The following is a 20,960-nucleotide window of genomic DNA, read 5'->3' on the forward strand; positions in this document are numbered from 1 at the left end:
TGTAGTTTATGTACCCCATGTTCATTTCTTACTTTGTACAGTGCCACGGAATATTTTGGCGCTTTATAAATCAATAATAATAATCCTTTGCTTCTGAATTCTTTGCAATATGCATGACGAGGGGTTTAGTGGGGGAGTGGTTAGAGGAGTGACAGGGGTGTGTCTTAAAGGGAACATTAAAGTGGATCCGAGATGAACTTTTACTCATTGCATAATTGTGTTCCTTACATATAGGTTATAGGGCATTCCTCAAGCCAAATACTTTTTTTTTTTTGTTTTAATACTCTAATTCCCTATAAACTAAACAAGCCTCGCCGACAGCTTCTCCAAAACGCCAAGGCACTCGCTCATGGAGCAAGGGCTTATGGGAGCTCAGTCTGGGCAGGAGGAAGTTACTAGCCAGAGATTTCAGAGGCAAAGGGGAGGAGGAGGAGGAGAGGGGAGTGAGCTGAGGGAGCTGAGGGCTGGAGATGCAGTTGCAGATTACCTGTGTAATGATGACAAACAGAACATGGCTGCTCTCATATCACAGGAATAAATCATCTTAAAATGTTGAAGCTGCTTTCAGTTAGATTTGCTGTGTAAACTATCTAAACTTTAGATAAGATATATAGACAAGTTACTTGTTATTGTTAGTTTTTCATCTCGGATCCGCTATGTTTGTTTCCTTTTAAACAATATCAGTTGCTTGGCAGCCCTGCTGCTCTCTTTGGCTGCAGTAGTGGCTGAATCACACACCTGAAACAAGCATGCAGCTAATCCAGTCTGACTTCAGTCAGAGCACCTGATCTTCATGCTTGTTCAGGGGCTGTGGCTAAAATTATTAGAGACACAGGATCAGCAGGAGAGTCGGGCAACTGGCATTATTTTAAAAGGAAAAATCCATATCCTTCTCAGTTTAGGTTCCCTTTAGCGTGCCCCTATTCCTATCTCAAAATGTTGGGACGTATGATGCACAGATATTGGCAAATGAAGTCCAGCATCTGGTTCTCTTCCTAATTAGGGTGTCACATGATCCCCCACATGACTGAGCCAGAGGGGACAGGAAGAAAGCTGTGTTGGTGTTTGTGATGCACATTTGGCTGGTGAACACAGATACGCTGCCCGGCACATTACTTCTATTTACTGTTTATATTCCCTGTGATTGCTATGAGAATTGCTCAGCCCCGGCTTTAGTTGGGCTTAAAATGTAGTGTCCTGCTTAACATACGGACAGTGCTAGGCTTAGCGAGTCAACAGCAACTGCTCTTTTTCACATTTCCGTTGGCGCCGGTGTCTACGCTGTCAGCAGCGCTAGCCCCGGGACACTGGAAACGATACACGGCGCACAACCCTGGAACAACACTAAGTGCCAAACGCAAACAAAAAAAGAAACTCAAATAATTCTGCATAAATATTTATCCTTCCTTATTACAAAATCAGTAAAAAGTAAAAGCACATAAAACGGGCGGAAAGAAAGCAAAGGAAACCCAGAGTGCAGCACGCAGCCAAAACGTAGTCAGTTTAATCAGGCGTGTTATGTTAGAGACGTGAATTATTATGACACTTTATTATTGCAGCCATACAGATGTTTTACATGTGTGCAGCATTTGCAGATCAATGTAAACAGGGCTTCCTGCAGGGGCATTTATCTAATAGACGGGGGAATGCCACACGATTTGCTCGCAGACACTCAGCATTGGTCACAAAGCCAGACTAATAATCCCACAGTGAGTGAATGCTGCAAATCAGGCAATTGGGCGCCTGCTAGAGGCCAAAGTTTGGGCGCCGTCATAGGCGCCTATTGCCATTGAGGGACTCAACTTACCCCACAACGCTGATATTTCAATAGGTGCCTATGGTGGTGCCCGAGAAATTTCATTTTTCTTTTTCTTGCAGCGGTAGAGGGCGGCGATTGGGGGGCTAAGGTTAGGTGGGGGGGCTTGGGGGCAGTTGGGGTTAGGCATCAGGTAGGACATTTTTGTGGGGGGGCGGGGGGGGGGCATTAGTGTTAGGAGTCAGGTAGGAATTTTGTATGGGGGAGACATGACATGTACTCTGTAAAGTGCTGCAGAAGATGTCAGCAGGAGATACAGGTAATTGCATAATGACAATAACATGACAGGACATTATACTATGTCTATGGTAGGATTAGATTGTGAGCTCCTGTCCTGACTATGTACTCTATAAAGCACTACAGAACATGTCAGTGCTATATAAATACATAATAATATGGTAGGACATTAGACTATATATGGCCTCAATTCACTAAGCAGTTCAGACTAGTCTACAGATTTTTTTTTAGTCTACTGATGGTTTGGTCAGTTGCATCTAGGGCTGTTTCTTGGGCAGTGCGAGCAGGGCGACCGCCCTGGGCACAGACTGGCAAGTAGAAGAAGGGGGGCACAGGCAGAAGCACATAACCGCTAGGGAGCTGGTGTCGCATGGTGCAGCCAAATGGAAGAAGAAAGAAGATTACCATCGCGATCACCTTCCTTGACTCCTCCCCGGGATGTCTACATCAGATGTCAAGTCATCATCACGTCACCACCGCGTGATGACACCTGATGTCCTGTAGCGGTATTGCAGGTTGTCACCACCGGGTGATGACACCTGATGTCCTGTAGCGGTACTGCAGGCTGTCACCACCGCATGATGACACCTGATGTCCTGTAGCGGTACTGCAGGCTGTCACCACCGTGTGATGACACCTGATGTCCTGTAGCGGTACTGCAGGCTGTCAGTGCACGGCACCCATGGAGGAGTCGGCTTTCCGGGCTCTCTTCGCCCGTGTGTTTTCCTGGTCCCTGCTTCCTCCTGGATGAGCGGCTGGTCACTAGTAAGTAGGCAGATCTACATGTGACATGTGGCTGTGTGACTGTCCGTAAGGGTTCACGAGTCCACAGGGGTGGGGGTGCAATTTTTACACCCTCGCCCTGGGTGAAATTTAGCGTAGAAACTGCCCTGGTTGCATCAATGGGGAATTCACTATTATCAAATGTTTTAGACTTGTTTTTAGACCTGGTCTAAACCATTTGGTAATTGGGTGGGTAAAGCAGGGGAAATGATCAAAAGATGCAATTCACAAACGAGTAGCTATGACTGACATCCTACTCCTCTGATGAGCTCTCCTCTGCATACAATTAAACTCCTGCCTAAATCATTCAAAAGGTTCCATCCTCAAATCTAAAATAACTCACAGAATTACTTTACCTACAGAAATCAGCTAGTCTAATCTCTGTCAGAAAAAGTGGGCGTGGTTACTCCTTGTTTGACTTTGTGAATTGCGTAATTACTGAATATTAGATCAGGTCTAAAAACAGGTCTAAAACATTACACCAAACCATCAGTAGACTAAAAACCATCTGTACACTAGTCTAAACTGCTTAGTGAATTGAGGCCATATGACTATGGTAGGATTAGATTGTGAACTCCTCAGAGGACAGTCAGTGACATGACTATGTAGTCTGTAAAGTGCTGTAGAAGATGTCAGCGCTATATAAATACCAAATGATAATAATATGACTGAACTGAATTAATCTACAATAAACCAACAAAAAAACAGACAACCTTATTACATTAACCTAAAGCCTAAAAGTTTATTCTCTGAATGTTCTGATCTTCTGCTGGATGCAAAGGCAAAAGAAACATTTGGCGGACATAATAACGAGACTTAACCGCCTGGAAGGATAAATCCCTGGCTGTCTTTGGGCTAAATCCACAAATCATGGTCCCACCATGGGGCAGCAGCACTTGCCCTGCTGGGGGCATAGATGGCAGGGGTGAGTGCTAATGACATCGTTATCCATCAAGGCCCCATTATGCTGCTGTTAGCAACTAATTAAGAAGCACAATGGCAGCTGAGAGTTCACAAAGAAAAGAGCATCAACACTGGAAAGCTATAAAAAGTTTTAAGGGAATTCCAAGAAGAAAGGGAAAGAAAAAAAAAGTTCATTGTGATGAATAGAAGGTGACGGAGTGCACTGGCCTTTCTGGTACACATGACACACATCGGCCTTTATGGGAGAGCAGTGGACAGTCACCTCCAGTACCCCAGACAGTCATTACATCAGGCGCTATAATAGACTGGCATTATTCATCCACAGATAAAGCCTTTCTGGGCTCCCTTTTAGGACCAGCAGGAGATAGAAAAAAAGCCTTGTCAGCACATGGAATCCCGAAGGTCATAGCACAGCCAGTGACTGCCAATAAAGAGGACCTGTTGCATAGCGTTCAGTGGAATGAGTAAACCAGCAAAATATTGGTAGTTGATAATGATCATAGGAGGAGCTCGCAAGGCTAGGCAAATACACAGAGCAAAGTTTAAAGTGGACCTGTGCTCAAAAACTCACAGATAGCCAGCGGCTAACACAACATCCCAAAATAAACGAGATTGTTGGTGCCACATGTCCAACAGGCATGTATGTTAAAGAGAACCCGAGGTGGGTATTTAAAATCCTAAGCAGGGGCATAACAATAGACCCTGCAAAGGATGCAGCCGCAGGGGAGCCCAGAAGCCCCCGTGTGGGAAGAAGTTTTTTTCCTCGCCCTGAGAGACTGACAACTAAGGGCACAGAGAGAAAAAGCTTCCTGCTCTCTGCACAATTGTTCTAATGACTGCCTCTGCTCAGCCACTGATACGGAATCATACAAAGGTTTGCAGACAAAGATTTGTAGACAGTCCCTATTCAGTGCTCAGCAGGGTCTTGTGTATAGCGCTGTTCTACCCCCATCCAAAGTTTTGCAGGGGGGCCCAGTGTTTTCCTGTTACGCCCCTGATCTTAAGAGAACAAAGAGGCATGTCTTGTGCTTTATGACATGCCTCTGTGTCTCGCTATTGCCGCCTCTAGTCCCCCCCGGGTCAGCTGTGTCCCCCTGTAAGTAGCGCTAGGCTAGCAACAATCTCTTTGTCGCTAGCCTTGTAATTACCTCCAGCCTGTCATTCTATCTTGGCTGCCCCGCCTCTGTCAATGCTGCTGCCCGCCTCTGTGAGCTTCCTCCAATCGGAAGCTAAGCCACGACCTGAGAGGTACTTCCCAGATAGAATGATGGACTGGAGGTAAATACAAGGCTAGCGACAAGGTGTCTCTGAGTGAGACACAGAGGCATGGGAACGCACTGGGAACATGCCTCTGTGTTCTCTTAAGATTTTAAAGGATACCCGAAGTGACATGTGACATCATGAGATAGACATGTGTATGTACAGTGCCTAGCACACAAATAACTATGCTGCATTCCTTTTTTTCTTTCTCTGCCTGAAAGAGTTAAATATCAGGTATGTAAGTGGCTGACTCAGTCCTGACTCGTACAGGAAGTGACTACAGTGTACCTACTGAAATTGTGCTTTATCCTACTTTCCAAAAACATACAGATAAATTATGTTATTTTTTTACCCAATCTTTAATTGTGGAGGGGAGGGAAATGGTGAACACTGCACCCACTTGATATGAAAACAAAAATCTTTGAGGGGGATGCCCAGAGAGAAGGAAAAATAAAAGAGGTCAGTTAAAAGTAAACTAGTAAGTAAAGTACTTACTTAGTAGAGTAAACTTTATCGACATACACCAAAAAGTTCCAAACTCCAATTTTCAAGGCAGCCAAATATCCTGTATTATAGCTGCCTTGAAAATGGGAGATTGGAACTTTTTGGGTGTTTGTTAATAAAGTTTACTTAATTTGAAATAGTCCTTTATTCTTTCTGTCTGGGTATCCCCCACAAATATTTTTTATTTATTTATTTATTTTTTTCTAAAAATTGGCCTCAGAATATGACAGGGACCTTAGGCTGTAGCTACCGTATGGTAGAGACTAGATTGTGGGTTTCTCTAATAGTGCCCATACACATTACAATAAAAACGTTCGATTTATCCCGTTTATTCGATCTAAATGATCGAATCGAATGAAAGTTGAATATATTTTTTTTTTATCAAGAAATTTGAACGATTATCCCATTTTTTCGAGAAAAATCTGATCGGACATGCTGGAAAAATCTTTATATTCGATCTAACAGAATAATCGAACTAAATGATCTAATCAAAAAAAAGTGAAAAATTGTACCATGTATGGGCACCTTAAAGGGGAACTTCAGCCTAAACAAATATACTGTCATCAAGTTACATTAGTTATGTTAATTAGAATAGATAGGTAATATAATCTCTTACCCACCCTGTTTTAAAAGAACAGGCAAATGTTTGTGATTCATGGGGGCTGCCATCTTTGTCATGGGGGCAGCCATCTTTTTGGTTGAAAGGAGGTGACAAGGAGCAGGAGACACAGTTCCAACTGTCCTGTGTCCTGATTACCCCTCCCAGCTGCACACGCTAGGCTTCAAATATCAAATTCAAAATGTAAAAAAAAAAAAAAATTGCACCAAAACAGCAGAACGAGAACAACAACAACAGAAATCCCATCATGCTTTGCACAGCATCAGGGGAAAAAAGCCCGGGCAGTTTTCTTCTGTGCAGCTAAAAATGAGGCTTGTATAAGAGAAACAAAGTTCTGATGCTGTGAAACTGTTAAAGAAACACCAGGCCTTTCCAGTGCTGCTGAGTCGATTTTTAGTCCGGAGGTTCACTTTAAGGATAGTCAGTAACATGAGTATGGATTCTCCAAGCGCTGCAGAAGATCGGAAGATGTCCCTGCTCCATTATAAAGGTTTTTACACTCCCTGCTTATAGCCAGATTTTTTAAATTTTCAGTAAAAAAAAATAATAATAACTTTGCTCCCAGAAGTGTTATTCAACATTCCAGTCATGTAGGGTGGGGGTCAATAAGAAAATGTTACTGTAGCTGAAAGTCACATTTTGTGGTGATCAGTGGTGCTCGGATAATTTCTGTGATCGCGGAATAGCCGTGACTCACAAGCATTTTTTCACTATTCGACTTCCGAATCCGAATCTGTAAATAATTATGGACCACGGAAATCGGCCACAGAAATTTCCGTGATTCAGAGCCGGGACAAGGTCCTCCAGCACCCAAGGCTGAGACACCAAAGTGCGCCCCTCCATCCCTGCCACCCCAGCCGTCACACACTGATTGCTATTAGACTAAGAGGCGCCACAGGGCCCACAACCTACCCAACACCTTAATATCGCTTGCAGTCACTTCCATGTATCCCCTTTTCTTATTTCTTTCTGCTTCAAACACAATTAGGAATGACAGCTGAATGAATTCTGCGCCCCCTCCTACACTGCGCCCTGAGGCTGGAGCCTCTCCAGCCTATGCCTCGGCCCGGCCCTGCCGTGATTGCAAATATTCGGAAAGCGATCACAGTCGGTCATGATTGTGCTGGAAATTCGTGATTAGCTCGTGATTAGGTCATGATTGGGCAGAAATTACATCCCTGGGCCAATCAGAGGCCCCCAGCCAGGCCCTAGCAACCAATCATAGGAGGAGAGACTCTGCCCTCCCCTCCTGTATATAAAGTGGGGGTTATTTCCAGAGCTCCGTCCTTGCTAGACTCTGTGGCACTGAGAGGATCATCTCCAGGCCATATCTGCATAAGCAAGAGCGTTTTCAGTCCTTACATTGCCCTCAATTCCTTTTCACAAACAGACCATCAAGGGGCGCTGTATGGCTGATATTGTGGTGAAACCCCTCCCACAAAGAAATTCTGAGTACATACTCTTGGCAGTTTCCTGTCTGTAAACCTTACTGCATTGTGGGAAATAGCTGTTTACAGCTGTTTCCAACTGCCAAAACAGCAAGCAGCAGCTACATCACCTGCCAACAGTAAAAATGTCACCATGTGATAAATGTCAGAATGTAAATCAGGGATTTAAAAGATTTTACAATGGGCAAACACTGACTAAATCATTTATAAATAATTATTGTAAAAATGAAGCACTTTTTTATAACATTATTTTCACTGAAGTTCCTCTTTAAGTTAGTTGTAGTCAGTCAGTGTAGTTATTAGTGACAGAGTGTATTGATTGCTGTGCTTACTGCAGGCATATTCACTGATTCTACTGCTCTATTACTGACTGTATACTTGTATTTAGCTAGCCAGTGAGTGATTACTTAAGTTAGTTGTAGTCAGTGTAGTAGTCCGTGACAGTGTACGGATTTGCTGTGCTTAGTGCAGGCAGGTTCAACTTCACACCGATTCTACTGCTCTATTACTGTATACTTGTTATGCTACGTACACACATGCGACAATGATCGTTCGTTGAGAACGACGAACAAACTTTTAATTGATGAAAGAACGACCTAAGTAAAGTTAGTTTTAAAAGGTGTGTAACGATCTGATCGTTAGAACGAACGTTACATCACGTAAAGCAACTATTGCGCCTGCGCATAAATATGAGAAGTTTCATGGAGAAATTGTGAAATGCGCATGTCAAGCCTAGTACGAACGACCGTTTCCAACGATGTACTCTTTTTGCAAACGATCGTCGTTGGTTAAAATCCGCCGAGACAGAACTTTCTTTTGTAGCGATTTGGCTCGTTCGTCGTTTGCCTTAATAGTCGGTGGTTCGTTTTTTGTAACGATCATCGTTGGTAAAGATCGGGGAACGATCGTTACAAAAGACTATAGTCGCATGTGTGTACGCACCTCTAGTTAGCTAAGCCAGCCAGCCATTGATCAACTTCAGTTAGTTGCAGTCACTGCCACTGGTCCGTCACTAAGTTTAGTCAGTGACGTTTTACTTTGCTACTAGCATGCAGCCGATTAGTTTGCTGTGCGCATAGTGCAGGCAGACCGCGGCGCTGTCCACTGATTTTCGTATTCTATTACTGTATTCAGTGTTTTTTTTTTTCTGAAAAATCAATAAAAGCCCCCTGGTATATTCCATCTGTCCCCAGGCCCAAACACTGACCGTTTTAGTCCTCATCCTGCTGCCGCTGAATTCTTACCGCCAGGGGCCACGGATGCGTGTCATTTTTTGGGGCAGCATTATGATGCTGTGGTACCACCAGTAAGGTGCCATGGTCATTCTGTGCTGCCGCACTGACTGCTTAGTCCTCCTCCTGCTGCCACTGATGTTCTACTTAAGTCTGCATTCCCACCGCCAGCGGCCACAGACAACTCTGCTGCCATGTCATTGCTATCGCTGCAAGGAGAAAAAAACCCCAGAAAAATATGGAGGCTGCCATATTAATTTCCTTTTATACAATACCAGTTTCTTGGCAGCCCTGTTGATCTATTTGGTTGCAGTAGTCAGAGCCGGGACAAGGTCCTCCAGCACCCAAGGCTAAGACACCAAAGTGCGCCCCTCCATCCCTCCCACCCCAACCGTCACACACTGATTGCTATTAGAGTAAAGGGCGCCTCAGCCCCCCCCCCCTCCCCCCCCCAAAAAAATCTTAATCTCTAGTTATCTGACTTGCAGTCACTGCCATGTAGCCCCCCTTTTCTTATTTCCCTCTGCTTCAAACACAATAGGGGAATGATTGCTGAGTGAGTTGTGCGCCCCCTCCTACACTGCGCCCTGAGGCTGGAGCCTCTCTCGCCTCGGCCTCGGCCTGGCCCTGGCAGTAGTATATGAATAACACCAAAAAACAAGCATGCAGCTAATTTTGTGAGATCTGACAATAATGTCAGAAACACCTGATCTGCTGCGTGCTTGTTCAGGGGTTATCGCTAAAGTATTAAGCTGCCCATACACCTAACGATTTTGCCGCCGATATACAGCAGATTCGATCACTGTGATCGAATCTGCTGTGAAATTGTTGCGCAAACACTGACAGAACGATTGATTTCCGTCCGAAATCAATCGTTCCCATTGATTCCCGTCGATCCGTCCGTGCGGAAGATTTCCCTCGATCGCCGGTGGGTCAGGAGTGCGTCGATAGCGGCGTTCCAATGCCCGACGACCGACGCTAGCGGCAATACATTACCTGCTCCGGCCGGTGCAACTCCCCCTCTGTCCCTGCAGCTTCTTCTCCGTGGTGGGTTCCGGACCGGCTGCTGCTTCATTGAACTTCCTGTCCCAGGAGGAAGTTTAAACAGTAGAGCGCCCTCTACTGTTTAAACTTACCCAGCAGGAAGTTCAATGAAGCAGCAGCTGGTCCGGAACCCAGCACGGAGAAGAAGCTGCAGGGACAGAGGGGGAGTTGCACCGGTCGGAGCAGGTAATGTATGCGGGCGGGCGGGGGCAGCACCACCACCACCACAGATGGTGAATCGGTTTCATGCTGAAAACGGTTCACAATCTGTTTGCAGTAAAGGCAGCCATACGATCCCTCTCTGATCAGATTCGATCAGAGAGGGATCTATCTGTTGGTCAAATCTGATGGCAAATCGACCAGTGTATGGCCACCTTTAGAGGCAGAGGATAAGCAGGACTGCCAGGCAACTGGTACTGTTTAAAAGGAAATAAATATTGCAGCCTCCATATCCCTCTCATCATTACAGTTGTCCTTCAAGCAGACATGTTTGGGAGCAGCCTGTGCAGTGGCTGATGGCTGTAGGTAGCTGTACTCAGGCTAAAGTTGCACTGTGGAGATAAACACATTTGAGGTGGGTTTATTGCTTTAAATTAATCCCATTTTATGACTGGGCAGGCTTAATGAATAGCTGCTATTTACTTTTCAGTTGTAAACTGTGGAGTAAAACAAGTGGGGGATTGGTAACTAGGTGTGAAAGTCAGCAAGATTCCATTAGCTGTGGAAAAGCACAAAGGACTCTGGGTATGCTGCACTGAGAACTGCTTGTGCTCTCTGTACAAACAGCACAAGCAGCGGTCATATTTGCTAAGACATCTCCAGGAATCTCTACTAAGTTCACACTGTACATGCAGTACATGGCAACGGATTGTGCAAGGCTATATACCTCTGCACCAGTCATTTGAAACATAGCGCACAGGTTAGCCTTTCCTTTTAAAGGGAACCTGAGGTTAGAGGAATATGGAGGCTGCCATATTTATTTCCTTCTAAACAATGCCAGTTGCCTGGCAGCCCTGTTAAGGTGGCCATACACTGGTCGATTTGCCATCAGATTCGACCAACAGATAGATCCCTCTCTGATCGAATCTGACCTGAGAGGGATAAGGCTGCCTTTACTGCAAACAGATTGTGAATCGACTTCAGCATGAAATCGATTCACCATCTGTGGAGCTGCCGCTGTCAATTAACATTAGACCTCGGTTCTAGACAGTGGTCGTGCAGCCCACATTGTGTCCAAAGTCGAACCGCACAACTGGGACATGACAGTTTTCAGCCAAGACACCTCCAAGAAATTACCCAGCAATTGTGTTTTGGATTAAATATAGGTAGTATTAGTGGACTGTGGCACCCTGGCCTGGCGGTGGGAGCTGCACAGGCAGCAGGAGCAGGGCAATGCAGCAGCAACAGGTGTAACGTGTGCCAGGAGCATGCCGGACATGGCACGCAGGGCCGGGCCGAGGCATGGGCTGGAGAGGCTCCAGCCTCAGGGCGCAGTGTAGGAGGGGGCGCACAATTCATTCAGCTGTCATTCCTAATTGTGTTTGAAGCAGAGAGAAATAAGAAAAGGGGATACATGGCAGTGACTGCAAGCCAGATAACTAGATATTAAGATGTTGGGGAGGTTGTGGGCCCTGTGGCACTTCTTAGTCTAATAGCAATCAGTGTGTGACAGCTGGGGTGGGAGGGAGGGAGGGGCGCACTTTGGTGTCTCAGCCTTAGGTGCTGGAGGACCTTGTCCCAGCTCTGATGGCACGTGGCAATTGGCACTTAGCACCTGTCACATGGCACTTGCCAAGTGCTGAGTGACAGTCAGACAGCAGAGAAGAAGACACTAGTGCACACTAACTTTCACCAGGGGCCCCAACCACCCCGATTTCGGCGGGACGGTCCCGATTTTGGGGGGCCGTCCCGCTGTCCCACGCTGCCCCCCCCTGGTCCCGGCCGCTGGGGAGTGAGTGGGAAAAAAAAACGATCGAGGCACCAGCCCGGTATGCGGCATGGATAGCCGCCGCCCGCCGCCATTACACTTCTCCCTCCCTCCCTCCTAATATGCCCCCAGTGTCCCCTCCTCCCCCGCAGAGTAAAATGGGCAGCGGAGCGGGCAGTATTAAGTCTTATCACTGCCTCTCCGCTGCGTACCGGGATCTCCTCTGCTCTTCCTGCTTCCTGTGACGTCACAGGAAGCAGGAAGATCAGAGGAGATCCCCGTACGCAGCGGAGAGGCAGTGATAAGACTTTTACTGCCCGCTCCGCTGCCCATTTTACTCTGCGGGGGAGAAGGGGACACTGGGGGCATATTAGGAGGGAGGGAGGGAGAAGTGTAATGGTGGCGGGCGGCGGCTATCCATGCCGCATACTGGGCTGGTGCCTCGATCTCTCTCTGCCCGCCCACAACCACCCTCCCCCCTCCTCCCCCCACCCACTGGCACCCTCACAGCGCCTCCCCTTTGGGAGTAATTAATAATTGGGAAAAACTTTTTTGTGGGGTGGGCGTGACTAGGGGGTTGGGGGTGTGGCCAGGGGCGTGGCCTAAATGTCCCGTTTTTCACAATCAAAATGTTGGGAGGTATGTTTCACACTGGCACTACTCACAGCACAGCAGTTCTGTAGTAAGCTAACACAGTAGTACTACTACTCTAACTACTACTAGCACACTGACTGTAGTACTACAGTACTAACTACACAATAACACAGTAATCCTCTTATCCCCTAATGCCTAACCTAACCTATACCTTAAAGAGAAACTCCAACCTAGAATTGAACTTTATCCCAATCCGTAGCTGATACCCCCTTTTACATGAGAAATATAATGATTTTCACAAACAGACCATCAGGGGGCGCTGTATGACTGATTTTGTGCTGAAACCCCTCCCACAAGAAGCTCTGAGTACCGCGGTACTCTGGGCAAACTGCCACAATGTAACAATGTTCACAGACAGGAATTAGCTGTTTACAGCTGTCTCTAACAGCTAAAACAGCTAGGAGCAGCTACATAACCTGCCCACAGTAAAAATGTCACCATGTAATAAATGTCACAATGTAAATCGGGGAGAGGAAAGATTTTACAATGGGCAAACACTGACTAAATCATTTATACATAATTATGGTAAAAAATGAAGCACTTTTTTTACTACATTATTTTCACTGGAGTTCCTCTTTAAGGCCCGTACACACGTCGGATTTCCGCGAACGACGGGTCGTTTGAACGTCCCGTCGTCCACCCGCTAAATCGGGCGTGTGTACAGACTGTCGTTCGCTTGATAAGAGTGAGTTTGAGCGATCCGCCGGGATCACTCAAACTCACTCTTATCAAGCGAACGACAGTCTGTACACACGCCCGATTAAGCGGGCGAACGACAGAACGACGGGACGTTCAAACGACCCGTCGTTCGCGGAAATCCGACGTGTGTATGGGCCTTAAAGAGGAACTCCAGTGAAAATAATGTAATAAAAAAAGTGCTTCATTTTTACAATAATTATGTATACATGATTTAGTCAGTGTTTGCTCATTGTAAAATCTTTCCTCTCCCAGATTCACATTCTGACTTGTATTACATGGTGACATTGTTACTGTGGGCAGATTATGGAGCTGTTTCTAGCTGGTCTGGCTTTAACAGACAGCTATTTCCTGTCTGAACATTGTTACATTGTGACAGTTTGCCCAGAGTACCGTACGGTACCAGAGCCTCTTGTGGGAGGGGTTTCAGCACAAAATCAGTCATACAGCGCCCCCTGATGGTCTGTTTGTGAAAATCATTATTTTTCTCATGTAAAAGTGGGTATCAGCTACTGATTGGGATAAAGTTCAATTCTTGGTCGGAGTTTCTCTTTAAGGCTAATAGTTGGCCAGCAGGCAACAGCTGGCCTGGTCTGTGCACAGCACACACACAGACACATAGCAGCTGCCTGCAGCACACACTGACTGTCATACAATGACATCAATCAAGCTAATTAATGATTTAACAATAGTGTAGTGATAGTTAAGGGGTTAATCACTGAACAGCTTATCACTGTGTACAGCCCTTGCTACTAGGCCCAGCAGCACTGGAGCACACACTCTGTCATCAATCAAACCAATTAACGATTTAACAATAGAGTAGTGATAGTAGTGAAGGGGTTAATCACTGAACATCTTTAGGTTTACAACTGTGTACAGCCCCCTTGCTAGGCCACCAGCACTGGAGCATGTCTCTCAGTGAGCATTCAGCAAGCTAAGACGATGTCTCTAGGGTTGCCACCTCATCCCTTTAAATGCTGGCACATATGAATTATACATGCCTTGTGGCTAGTTAGATGCAGTTTAGGCACTGATTATGTGTGAGTAGCTCCAGAACCTGTATAGGTTAGATGTGCCTGTATTTAAATGGATGAGGTGGCAACCCTGTATGTCTCATCATGGCAGCCCTCCTTATTATACAGGGGGGCTGGCCAGTGTTCCTTTCTGTGATTGGGTGCCAGGGATTAGGCTGGGAGCCCTCTGATTGGCTCAATGAGGTCAGGTGGGGCTGGCCAGGGTTCCCCTCTGTGATTGGTTGCTAGGGCTTCTGCTGGGAGCCCTCTGATTGGCTCCAGAACGTCATCTCCTTAGTTACAGTATTTCGGATCGGGAATATCCGCGGTATGCGGCCAAATATTTCTAAAGAAATCCGGAATCCAGAATCAGATCCGGATAGCGTAAAAATGTTCGGATATCCGGGTTACCCGGATATCCGGAATCCGGATGAGAACAACTCGTAGCAGTATTAAGTAGCTAGAGGTGCCCCTGACTGAGGGGAGATCTCGTCAGTTGAATGCCAAAAGCAGGGTGAGTAACCTCTCTTTTGAACTCTCATCAGGACTCTACATACAGTGGGTTGCAAAAGTATTCGGCCCCCTTGAAGTTTTCCACATTTTGTCATATTAATGCCACAAACATGAATCAATTTTATTGGAATTCCACATGAAAGACCAACACAAAGTGGTGTACACGTGAGAAGTGAAACGAGAATCATACATGATTCCAAACATTTTTTACAAATAAATAACTGCAAAGTGGTGTCTGCGTAATTATTCGGCCCCCTTTGATCTGAGTGCAGTCAGTTGCCTATAGACATTGCCTGATGAGTGCTAATGACTAAATAGAGTGCACCTGTGTGTAATCTAATGTCAGTACAAATACAGATGCTCTGTGAGGGCCTCAGAGGTTGTCTAAGAGAATATTGGGAGCAACAACACCGTGAAGTCCAAAGAACACACAAGACAGGTCAGGGATCAAGTTATTGAGAAATTTAAAGCAGGCTTAGGCTACAAAAAGGTTTCCAAAGCCTTGAACATCCCACGGAGCACTGTTCAAGCTATCATTCAGGAATGGGAGGAGTATGGCAGAAAACTAACACTGCACATCACTCTGAACACACCATCCCCACTGTCACATATGGTGGTGGCAGCATCATGCTAGGGGGGTGCTTCTCTTCAGCAGGGACAGGGAAGCTGGTCAGAGTTGATGGGAAGATGGATGGAGCCAAATACAGGGCAATCTTGGAAGAAAACCTCTTGGAGACTGCAAAAGACTTGAGACTGGGGCAGAGGTTCACCTTCCAGCAGGGCAATGACCCTAAACATAAAGCCAGGGCAACAATGGAATGGTTTAAAACAAAACATATCTATGTCTTTGAATGGCCCAGTCAAAGTCCAGATCTAAATCCAATCGAGAATCTGTGGCAAGATCTGAAAACTGCTGTTCACAAACGCTGTCCATCTAATCTGACTGAGCTGGATCTGTTTTGCAAAGAAAAATGGGCAAGGATTTCAGTCTCTAGATGTGCAAAGCTGGTAGAGACATACCCTAAAAAGACTGGCAGCTGTAATTGCAGCAAAAGGTGGTTCTACAAAGTATTGACTCAGGGGGGTGAATAATTACGCACAACCCACTTTGCAGTTATTTATTTGTAAAAAATGTTTGGAATCATGTATGATTTTCGATTCACTTCTCACATGTACACCACTTTGTATTAGTCTTTCATGTGGAATTCCAATAAAATTGATTCATGTTTGTGGCAGTAATGTGACAAAATGTGGAAAACTTCAATGCTATGTACACACATGCGAAAACGATCGTTCGTTGAGAATGACGAACGCACTTTTAATTGATGAAAGAAAGACCTAAGTAAAGTTAGCTTTAAAATGTGTGTAACGATCTGATCGTTAGAACGAACGTTACATCACGTAAAGCAACTATTGCGCTTGCGCATAAAAATGAGAAGTTTCATGGAGAAATAGTGAAATGCGCATGTCAAGCCTAGTACGAACGACCGTTTCCAACGATGTACTACTTTTGCAAACGATCGTCGTTGGTAAAAATCCGCCAAGCTAGATCGTTCGTTTTTAACGGTCTAGCTCGTCCGTCGTTAGACTTAATGATCGTTGGTTGCTTTTTTTTAAACGATCGTCGTTTGAAACGATCAGGGGAACGATCGTTTCAAACGACTATAGTCGCATGTGTGTACGCACCTCAAGGGGGGCGAATACTTTTGCAACCCACTGTAGGTAAGGAGGGAGAGCGGCAGTCGGGGATGGGAGTGAGCCGCTTTTCCATCATCAGGCGCCTGTAGGCACTTGCCTGTAGTGCCTTAGGCCTCTTTTCCATGGACTGCTGAGCTGTGTGCTCAGCAAGCAGTTACCAGGCAGCAGTGAGCAGATACCTGCCAGAAGTGAGCAGATACCAGGCAGCAGCAAGCAGTTGTGAGAGTTTGAGAGGTATTTTACTGCCTATCAACAGTCTGTGGAAAAGAGGCCTTATGGTAAATCCGTCCCTGCTAGTATATATTTCTTTTTTTGCAGCTGCAGAATTGAAACCTAGTTACAGCAGGAAACATGCCCAAGTGTGCGCGATGCTGCCTGCCTAATTACAAGGGTTTGTGCTTAGCCACCGCAAAAGTAATAATTTAAGGATTTGCATACAGAGTAATATCAGTCTTTGTTTCTCAAGCCAGTGCTGTTTACACTCTCCCAATTTCATCTCAGAAATCATTAGCTGGGGATTATTAGCTGCAAGCAAAAGGCAAACACAGCTTAAGCCCCCCCATTCAGTGCAGCCTTCTGGAAGATCTCATTAAAGAATAGCTTAGGGACACTGTTTAGAGAATGGGATAGTCCATTGACACAGGTACTTTACATAACAATCTCACCTGTGGGTGGTTTGGAATTAGGGCCTTCGGAATGTCAGACTGATGCTGGTTCTTTGGGGGGGATTTCCCTAGATGCCCCCCTCCCCCTTTGCATGCTGTGAGCAGAGATTGGAAACTTCTTTTCATTATAAATGCTAATAGCTAGACTTCACACCGAGCTATCCTAAAACAAAACAACTGTTTTTCTATCTGTTTATTCCTTGCTTCCAGCCTCCTGGCAGATTCTCAGGCTGACCTCTAAAGGGGCCCATACACCTAACGCTTTTCCCGCCAATATACAGCAGATTCGATCACTGTGAAATCGTTGCGCAAACGTTGACTGAACTATCGATTTCTGACCGAAATCGATCGTTCACTTCGTTTCTGTCCGTGCGGAAGATTTCGCTCGATCGCCGGCGGGTCGGGGGTGCGTCGATAGCGGCGTTCGAATGTCCGACAACCGACGCAATACAGCGGCAATACATTACCTATTCCGCCGGCGCGTACCATGCTGTCACCGCTGCTCCTTCTCCGCTGGACTCCGAGTCCGGCAGGCTTCACTTCTTCCTGTCCCAACAGGAAGTTTATAACATTATTAAAAGAATTGGGGTTCCCATCTAGCAGCGTCCATTTATCGCAGTTGGGAAGGTCATTTTGTGCGTCTGGTGAGTTCAGACGCCTCCCGCTATTTGGTTCTTAGTCCTAATTGGTCTCTTCCTGGTTGAGCCACACAGAGCTGGGTATCACGGCCTGATGAAGGGCGCATACAAATTTACATAAAAGCCCGAAACGAACATGTGTCGTTGCCTTGAAATAAAATACCCATAAAGGCTACAACCATTTATTAAGCCAAATCAGATTATGCTCTTGTTTCTCTGATCATATGAAGATCTACTATTTGAAATTGAAGAACCTTGATTTTATACCATTTTTGATATATCTTTTTTCTACGTGTCAATAAAGTTTTTTCATAAAGTACCTTTTTTTTGCATTTTTAAGATTGCATTAGTTATATAAGTCCTTTTCTAAAGTAACAAATAATCCAACAGGAAGTTTAAACAGTAGAGCGCCCTCTACTGTTTAAACTTCTCCAGACAGGTAGTAAAGCTGAAGCCCTGGAGACCAGCGCGGAGAAGAAGACAGCGGGGACCAGGGGACTCGCGCCGGCCGGATCAGGTAATGTATCCAGGGGGAGCGGCGGCAGCGGCAGCTTTACAGATTGTGATCGGTTTCATGCTGAAATCGATTCACAATCTGTTTGCAGTAAAGGCAGCCATACGATCCCTCTCTGATCAGATTCGATCAGAGAGGGATCTATCTGTTGGTCGATCTGATGGCAAATCGACCAGTGTATGGCTACCTTTATGCTGGGAATACACGGTTCATTTTTTAGGTGATTAGATGGTTCTTCCGACATGTCCAACATGTCGAATCTTCCTTTTGATTCTTTCTCCGCTTGATTTCTGATAGAAGTGAATGAAAAAAGATAAGAAAAACGAGAGGAAGATAAGAGCATCGACTGCAGAATCGAGCAGCAAAAACGATCGAAAGAAAAAACGCACAACAGAGACGAGCCGTATTCCCAGCGTAAGGTAGCCATACATTAGGTGATGATGGGCAGATTTCACCAAGAGACAAATCTCTCTCTGATCAAATCAAATTAGAGAGAAATCTGTCAGCTGCCCATACAACGCAGGCTGATTCCCGATCAAACTCATGCTGACATTGATCAGGGATCGGCTTTGTGACGCCACCTCACCGAGTCGACCCAACGCTGTCCCCCCTAATGTTTACTGTGCCCCCCCCCCCCAGTGTACTATATATTACTTGTCTGCGGCCGCTGCTGGCTCCAGGCTTCCTCTGCTGTCCATACACGCACGCCGCATGGTTGCCTAGTAAGGGTACGTGTGTGATGTCACACAAGCGCCCACATTACTAGGCAACCACGCGGCGCGCATGTGTGGACAGCGGAGGGAGCCTGGAGCCACCGGGCACTGGGGGGCACAGTAAACAATAGGACACACAGCGTCGCATTTTGTTGCGTCCGTCACTCGTCCCAATATCGCTTGCCGTTACTGCAGCGCGTCAAGCAAGTCGGCCCTGCATCTTGCAGCATGTCTGAAATTGGTCGCACAGTTGATCAGGCATGCGCTTGGCGGACCCAATTTTCATCCGATTCTGATCATAATAATCTAATCGAATGGTCGATCGGGCCACCAAGTCACCGGATGTATGGCCACCTTAAGGGCTCGTTCACACTAAGGGCGTTTTTGCCTTTTTTTTTTTAAAGCGCAGGCGATTTTCAAAATCGCCCATAAAACGCTTATGCAATGGATCTCTATGAGAAGGTTCATATCAGCGCGTTGCGGTCGGCAAAGCGCTGCCTGTACCATTTTTGGGGCGTTTTTGCTATAATGGAAGGTATAGGAAAAACGCAAAACGCTCACAAAATCGCTTTGTGAGCGTTTTTAAAAATAAATACATTGTATTTATTCTTTTCCGGGTCAAAGAGTTCACTTCCCGACTTGTGTCAGGAAGTGAATTACAAAACCGCTCTGGAAAAGTGCTTGGAAAATCGCTTTTACCAGAAACGCAGCGCGCAGTGAAGTGCCGGGAGCACTGGCGCATGCAGGGGGATTACCGTTGCCCAGAATCCCCCCGGCCCTGCACTGGGGAAGGAGCACTCCGCATCTCAGCGTGCAGGGCCCCCTGCAGCTTCAGCAGCGGCTGTAGAGCAGCCGCTTTAACTGCTCAGGCCCCCCCCAGTCTGCTCCCAGCCCCCTCCTCTCTAAAGTCTGGATGACAATCTCCTTGTGCTGGATTGCCTGGCCGGATTCAAACCTCAGATCTGCGGCAATGAATAAGCAACAAGCTTTGCTTAGTAACTCCACCCGCATACAGGAAGTAGACAGGGTCATCTGGCTATATACTATAAATGGGGATCACCTATCCTAAATGGGCAATCATTAATTATTATTATTATTATTGATTTATAAAGCGCCAACATATTCCGTGACGCTGTACAAAGTAAGAAACAAACATGGGGTACATAATAATACAGACAATGGTGTACGACAAAATACAAGATACATAATCAGGAATGCTCATCCGGATCCGGGTACCCGGGTAAACCCGGGTATGCGACCATTTTTCCGCTATCCGGGTCGGATCTGGATACCTGGGCCACTATCTGGATAGCACTATCCGGATTCTATCCGGATAGCTAGCTGCATAATCCGGATACCCGCGGGTATCCGTCCAGATATCCGGATCCGGATAGTGTAACTAGTAAGGAGATGATTTCATTCTGCCAATCAGAGGGCTCCCAGCAGAAGCCCTAGCAACCAATCACAGAGGGGAACCCTGGCCAGCCCCACCTGACCTCATTGAGCCAATCAGAGGCCTCCCAGCCCAAGTCCTGGCACCCAATCACAGAAGGGAACCCTGGCCAGCCCTCCTGTATAGCAAGGAGGGCTGGCATGATGAGACAGATTGTCCTTGCTTGTGTGGCTGGCTGGTCACTGACAGACTTGCTCCAGTGCTGGCTTAGCAAGTGCTGTATACAGTAGTGATGGGAATTCCGGCTCTTCTCAGAGAATCGGCTCTTCTGAATCGGCTCCCATTAAAGAGCCGGCTCTTACGGCTCTCAATCGGCTCTTCATTAAATATCCACCACTCAGAATCGGTGTAAAAGCCCCGCCCCGTCTCCATGACAACTCCAGACTGCTTCTCTGACTGGTGCAATCCCTCCTGCTACTGCTCTGCTCCGCCCCATACACTCCTACAAGCTGCAAGAGGAGGACTACATCTCCCAGCATGCCTCAGCTCCCTTTATTACAGACCAAAGCAGGGCTGTGTGGGGCGGCTGAGGCATCGGCTCTTTTGAAACTGAGAACCGGCTCTTGTCGTTCGCAGCAAAGAGCCGGCTCTTAGAGCCGGCTCGTTCGC

At 46.3% G+C, this 20,960-nt stretch overlaps 1 protein-coding gene across 1 annotated transcript in view; it reads right to left on the minus strand.

Annotated features, from left to right (window-relative positions):
• The window catches only part of PKDCC (protein kinase domain containing, cytoplasmic), a 155,343-nt gene extending 134,664 nt beyond the window's left edge, over positions 1-20,679 (minus strand). The window contains exon 1 of the mRNA XM_068232967.1: positions 20,654-20,679. Within this exon, the coding sequence (XP_068089068.1) occupies positions 20,654-20,674 (21 nt within the window). The 5' untranslated portion in view covers positions 20,675-20,679. The remainder of the gene's footprint in view (positions 1-20,653) is intronic.
• Positions 20,680-20,960: the final 281 nt, after the last annotated feature.

The sequence above is a fragment of the Hyperolius riggenbachi genome, chromosome 4 (genome assembly GCF_040937935.1).
Source record: "Hyperolius riggenbachi isolate aHypRig1 chromosome 4, aHypRig1.pri, whole genome shotgun sequence".
NCBI classification, from domain to species: domain Eukaryota; kingdom Metazoa; phylum Chordata; class Amphibia; order Anura; family Hyperoliidae; genus Hyperolius; species Hyperolius riggenbachi.